The sequence below is a fragment of the Populus euphratica genome, unplaced genomic scaffold, assembly GCF_000495115.2.
Source record: "Populus euphratica unplaced genomic scaffold, PopEup_1.0 scaffold135.1, whole genome shotgun sequence".
Lineage (NCBI taxonomy): Eukaryota > Viridiplantae > Streptophyta > Magnoliopsida > Malpighiales > Salicaceae > Populus > Populus euphratica.
In genome coordinates, this window is record NW_011499965.1 from 164,392 (window position 1) to 171,183 (window position 6,792).

The 6,792-nt window shown below is 39.7% G+C and overlaps 1 protein-coding gene across 1 annotated transcript; it reads right to left on the bottom strand.

Moving 5' to 3' along the window:
* Positions 1-42: 42 nt before the first annotated feature.
* On the bottom strand, positions 43-5,140 carry GNL2 (GNOM-like 2). Its single transcript, XM_011045197.1, has 2 exons — positions 4,092-5,140; positions 43-4,004 (listed from the first exon to the last, which is right to left on the bottom strand). The coding sequence occupies exons 1-2, from the start codon at positions 5,138-5,140 to the stop codon at positions 929-931; spliced, it is 4,125 nt and encodes a 1,374-aa protein (XP_011043499.1). The 3' UTR covers positions 43-928.
* Positions 5,141-6,792: the final 1,652 nt, after the last annotated feature.

Below are 6,792 nucleotides of genomic sequence, written 5' to 3' on the forward strand. Positions count from 1 at the left end.
AATTGCGAATTAGAAAATGGGAGATGAAGAGTGATTGGGAGTGGAGAGAGGAGAGCACGAGAGACTGAATGGAAATGAGTTGGATAGAGAAGCATAACTCTAATGGATTCTTTGAAAATATGGAGTGTGTTTATCAGATAGTTAAGGATTTGTGCTGCCCAGACTTCTGGGCATTGTGTTCAGGTCCGATGATGGCTGCGGGCATCTAAATCTGTTCAAGAGGCATGTGAAAGGTTGGTGGTTATCAGCCAAAGTCTGGTTGCTTCAATGCTAATTTCTCAGTATAGAAGTGGGGATTTTATTGTTTCCAACTTTTCCAAGAAAAAGGGTTCCGGCTCCTTGGAGATATTTGTTAAGTCCTCCAATGATTAGGTAGAGGTAAATAGCATTGATGATGCCTTTGATTCAATTACTAGGGATTCAAGATGGGGCACTTGCAAGTTGCAAGGCACTGGTTTTGGTTGTTCTTAACAGTGTCATCACGGATGGTCCCGATGATGATTGGCACCGATAGGCAAAACATTTTTAGAGTAATCCCATGAGTTGTTTATGCATCCATTTATGCTTTTCCGATACTTCCAATTTGCAAAACAGCAAATGTTATTAGGTGTCGGCTCTCTAATAGCCAGATACCTAAGCTGGGAGATGGTTGCCTGCCTGCCTGCTAAATTCATAAAGAGATCAAGGAAGAAATGATAGTTCCTTGAGGGTAGTTAAGGCGAAAACATTAGTGTAATGATTACCTTGTCTTCTCTACTAAGCTTTAAATATTTATCCACTCGCAAATATAGTAATTGTCAAACGGCACCGCTAAAAATACTTATCTTTTTCTAAACAAATGTATTGCAACCACAAGTGAAGTTTCTTTACAAGAAAATAATTGCCTCACTGTATTTCTGCTGTGGATGGATGGATCGGAAGTCCTTATCTATATTTCGTCAGGGAACAGCTCCTCCTTGAGTGAAGGAGCAATCCACTGTATTTGAATGTCGGTGATATCCCAGAGATCATCACCCTCCTTTTGCACTAAAATTTCTTCTTCTTTCATTTTCGTGATCATCCTTCTCAATAAACTTGGTACTATTTGTTGCAATTTTGTCCCGCCCCAGACTCCCAAATCCGCCTTCATACATGTATCCATTCTTCTCAAAACTCCCAGCCAGAAAGTCCTAAACCCAGGACTGGCTGCTATCTGCCTAAGGAACAGCATGTAAACATCTGTAAGGAGCTCCATAGCGAGTTTTAGAGTTCCTTCCATACCTCTCATCTCCCTCTCTGCGTTCTCACGCCTTGAATATTCCACCATCTTTTCGTGTAAGTCGTCTACCATTGCAAATATAACCAGGTTAAAACAATTCATACAGTTGACTGGTGAGAAGTCAAGCTCCTCAGCCAAAGTAAAACTTTTCTGAAGCGACGCAATTGCATGGTTTCTCATCTCTTCTCGTCGTGCTAAGCTGGTTTTTCTAAATGCTTCACCGAGTTTGATAAATAGATTCATGGTATAGTTGCCAGAACCTTTTATGATGTCCTCAACCGAGGAATTGCTTGCATTGCTTACCATGCTATGATTACTTCCCGGATCAGAGTAATTTCTGCACCAATGGATAAGTAAATTCACTGAATCTGATAGAAGGTCTAGTATCTTCAGGTTCTTCTCTAGCGGACTGTTCTTGAGGGCAACAAATCCAAATGCACAATCAATACAATAAGCGTAATTTATACGTGAAACATATCCAGTGTCAGACATCAAGGTGATCAAAGTCTCAACACCTTGCTCGTAGGTTTCCAAGTGTCGGCCTGAAACAGATAACATATGGAGTGCTGATTTCCAGCCAAGATGAGTTTGTAAATTTTCTGGATATCCAATAAGAATCTTGCTTATTGTATTTGTTATGGACTCACAACATGTGTCAAGAATTTCTTTATCGAGCTTCCACATCAAATTTATGGATTTGAAAATCAACTCCTCTGATTTATCAGCTCTGGATGAAGAAAGAAGCTTGAGACATACCTTGAAAAGACATAAAATGGCCTTTTCAGCAAATGGGATAGGGGAGAAAAGAGGAAACTGAGCAACTACTAGCAAATAATCATGGAATGAAGGCCAAAATGACTGGAATCTGTGAATGTTGGCCATAGCAATGACAGTTACCAAATCCCAACAGAACCCAACTGTCTCTTCCTCTTCAACTGGGGTGCTGAACTTTTGACCTTTCCCAGCCGCTGCAAATATCAAAGAACGCCCAAGATTCAGCACAGTGTCTTCAGGTAAAGTTGAACTATTGCTGAAGATGCTCCCAATTCGGCACTGTTTGATAATCTTGAGGTTTCGCTCAAATTCACTCATTCCGAGAGATAATGAATCTTCCATGCTCTCTACTGATAGAAATTGCGAGAACCGACTAATAGCGTTAGGAGTCTGATTGTCGCCAAATTTAGGAGCGTGGGAGGGAGAGATGACACCTGATTCAGTACTCAAGTTTGCTGAGGCAGCGTTATCAAAATCAATCGCAGACTCAGGAATTAGCTTAAGCCTTTTGAGTTTCAACAAGCAGTCCACAATATTCCTCCAGCCCGCTCGAATTGAATCTCCAAAGCTGTTTGCAATGGTGAAAATGGCAAGAGTAGCCATTTTTGGTTTCATGTCATTGCTAAAAGCGAACAATGTTTCTTCTGCAGAGGCATAAGGGTTTAGCAATGTAGTGAATTTGGAAAACGAGGCAATGAGCTCGTCAAGTGTATCTTCTAGGCCATACTGAGCTATCCTAGCTACTGACATCAATCCTTCAATGCATTCATGGAACATCTCATCTTCATCAGAATGCTCAAAGAATGCAGAAAGAGCTGCAATTGATGGACCAGCAACGCAAGCAAACATATCTCTTCCCAGCTGACGATCAAAATCACATTGGATGTAGAGCTGCATAACTTTGGATTGGTTCATCAGCTCCATCCACCTGCCTGGGTTCATCTCCACTAGCAAACCAGATTGACCAAAAACTGCTATTGGATTGGTTGCGATTGATTGGAAAAGCTCAGAAAGGTACTCTCTGGGAAGATCCTGCCCCCCATTGATTGCTCTATTGTTCCGGATAAATTCTTCCTCGGTCATTTTTTTCTTAACTTGTGGATTATGTTGATCAGTATTGAGCATTATAAGGGAGTAACAAAGGATGAAGACTGCATCCTTGCTAGCAAATATATCTGAGGATTGCTGGTCATAAAATCTATCCGAGAATGCTTCAAGGATCCGCTGAATCTTTTGGGATTCCCCTGGTAACCGAAAGGCTGCGAGATAGGTACGGAGTGCTGTGTCAAGAATCACGCCTGAAAATCTGAAGGTTTCTGCGAATTCTCGAAGAACTTGAAGATGAAACTCATCAGGATCACCAAGATAATCGCCCATCATGTTCTTGTCTAGTTCTGGTGTGTAGCGAAAGAACATAGCAATGTCTTTTGGATCTGCTGGTTCTGAGACTAATTGGCAAAGTTTCAAGTACTCCAAACCTTTCTTCTCGTCTCGATTAAAATGGTCCCTAGCAATCAACAGTTTCTTTTTCTGTGTTCTCCTTATTCTTGAGTCTTCTACCCAAGTCTCCAAATCTAAATCGTCTTTGGACTTCTCTTCCCAAAAGGGTCTATACTCGGTAATTTCAACTGGATATGGCCCAAAAGGACATGAATCACCTTGATTATCAATGTTCTCCGCGATGGTGTGCATTATGATCACTAGACCTTCAAAGGCTTGGACTTGTATGGTGGTCAAAGGGACAGCCCCTGGAAATGCGAGCTTGCATAGCAACTTTCCAATCTCCTCGAATACACTTAGGCAGGTAGGATGGCAGTCATAGTTGACGTACACTTCCATTATAAATGATGATTGCCTCAAGAAATTTATAATTGCTTCAACTGCAACTTCTTGGAGGTGAACTGAAGATCCTGTAGAAGCTACTCTCAGTACTACAAATCTGAAAAAGGCTTCTAGTTGAAGACGAATGAACCTGCAGAATTAAACACAGACATAACTCAGAAAAAAAAAAGTTTTTGATCAAATAAATAATCAATAACTACAGAAATAAAAATCTCACCTTTTAAGAAAGTGATAGATATTCAAAACAATACTGCAGATCATGGAGAATAGAAGGGGGGCTGATCGAGTTCCATAATGGATCAAATGGTGAAACAGGTCATCCTGAATCATCCTCAAGAGTTTGGGGTGCTTCCCAATTTCAGGTCCACCCAACTCTATGCAAGAATTTATCAAAACCAAGGAGAAAAGCTGAACATCCTCATCAGCTGCATGAGACGTAGACCCTTCTGTCTCCACAACCTGAACCACGTTAAGCAATGAGCATAAAAAGTGAAAGATGTCAACAGCACAGCGAACTCCATAACCAGAATCTGAATCGGTACCATCTTCAACATCCTCCATATCAGACTCGCATTGCTCGGGTTTTACCTCAATTTCTAACAACCTCGAAAATATAACCTGTAAAACTTCATGCATTGCATATCTTGCACTGCGTTGAAGCAAATCACTCCTGTTCGCAGATTGTTGAACAACTTGGAAACATGTATTCACCAGGTTACAAACAGCATGATTCGAAAGCAAAATTGAAGCGCTGTGTCTCATGACTGCTGTCAAAACCTGTAGAATTCTCAGCATCACAGCTTCTTCACATGCTTGGTTTGTAGTTTCAAGGCGACAAGTGGAAACCCCAGTCACAATACAAGTTATTGCATCTCTAGCTCCAGGGGTCTTCTCGTTGAAGATTTCGAGCCTGAGAATCTTCAGAATGGCCGAAAGTGCAACAATTGTGGCGGCTGCGGGGATGTTTTCGCCTTGTACCACATCGAGAAATGGGGAGATATAAATGGAGGGATCTATGGTTTGCCATTCTTGTTGAGGATTGAAGATTAAGGAACGCAGAGATTTCAAGGAATTAAGAATATTGGTATCGCTTTGACTATCTGAAGTATAAAAGGACGGTTCTTGTTGTGGCCGCCGCATGACGGCCAAGACAGCGCCCAGCTCGGTGTTCAACATGCAGGCGGAGGTAATTTCTTTTCTTTTCCTTTTCTGTTGGTATGACTCACATAGCTTTCTTTCTTCTTCCTCTCCTCCTGTTGACTCCATTTTTTCTTTTTTCTTGTTTTACTCACCAAGCAAGGGGAAAATAACGATAAAAACGGTTAGGAAAGGAAGTTGAGGTCCTCTAATCAACTAACGAAAACGAACGAAAAACGGGAATTGAGGTTGAGGTTGAGAATATATAGCCTTTTCTTCTTCTTCTTTAATTTTCAATCCCTCTTCTGCTTCCAGAGAATAATAGAAAAAAATGATTTTGAGGTGGAAGTCATACATGGACATGAATATCCTGACACTTGTAAAAAATGTGGCAGACGCAGGAGAAAGGTGCTAAACAAGAGGATAATTTAACCTATCTTTGGATGGCAAAAACTTGTATGGTTAAGAAGGACTATTTGAAGCCATTTATATCTCCTAGTTTTTTGAGGAATATGCCTAAAGAAGTAATTGAATCGGCTGACAATACCAGGATTGAGCAACCTCGTCGCTTATGAGACTAGACGGGCAAGGAAAATCATTCCGCATCCCTTAGCACCGCAGAAGCAAATTCCTGCATCAATTTTGATTTCCCAGATCTCCCTTCTCTTTCTATCTACTCTACTCTTTCAGCTACAAGATTCACACAAGCTCTTCCACTCGTGCCACAAGCAAAACAATTTGCCAAAAACATCGTCATCATCAACATTTCAGTCTTTGATTTGTGAGACATTTACTAGGGTTTTCAACCACTCCTCATGGAGAGTTAATATAACATCCCCAAATTTATAATATAATTGAGAACTTGGAACTTTCTCCAATTGATTTAATCATCAGTTTCCCAGCATGTCAGGCAGCTTTGACAACAAGCTCTGGTATGCCAGCCATAGTTGCCACTCGCAATTCCGAGCACCCTTGGCATGCTCCAGATACAAGCCGCTAAGAGAAGATCAGGTCCTGGTCACTTTTAGAAAAGCTTTCAGGTTTCGGCTTGAATGCACAAGCCATGTATTGCAATGAAACGTGTGGATGAGAAGCAAATTCTTTATTCTATAAGATTTCTTAGTATGGAATAGTATGGAACAAAGTGTCTAAACAAGAACTCAATCATTAACTAGACTATAAATAACAAGAATTAGAAAATCATATACCTTCTTAGTAATAACATTTATAAAATCAACTTCAGCTTTTCTTGAATTTGTTCAATTCATTATAAGGTGACCAAATTTTCCATATTTATAATGGTCACTTTGCTTCCTAGGCTTAGAGTTACTTTCACTCTTAAGTTTAGATTTATAATCTATTATTATTTTAGCTTTTGACAGATCTTTTAGCTCTTCTCTCCAGGTTTAAGAAAGCACTAGAGTTGAGCTTTCATTTGTAATCTTTCTTTAAACTTTTTCTCTTTTCAAGAATTAAGTCTTGAATTTCATCATATTTTAATTTAAATTTTTCAATAGAGTTACTTGCAACCATTGTCATAACCTACTAACTATTTGGAAGTGAAGTCAATAAGATTAAAGTTAAATGCTATCATTAAACTCAATTTTAACATATTACAATTGCTTTTTTATGATGTTGAATTCATTTAGGTATTAGGTAATATATATTTATTCCATCATCTTTATATTGAATAATTGACACAACTAAAAGATTGATGTCTTCTCCCAAGTGCAGGAGTGTCGAAGTAATAAATAACCCGGCAAGACCGGGGTCAAACCACA

Coding starts and splice junctions, on each gene's coding strand:
- GNL2 (XM_011045197.1), bottom strand. CDS start 5,140: ATGGAGTCAACAGGAGGAGAGGAAGAAGAAAGAAAGCTATGTGAGTCA. Junction 4,005..4,091: donor ATCTATCACTTTCTTAAAAG/GTGAGATTTTTA, acceptor TTAATTCTGCAG/GTTCATTCGTCTTCAACTAG.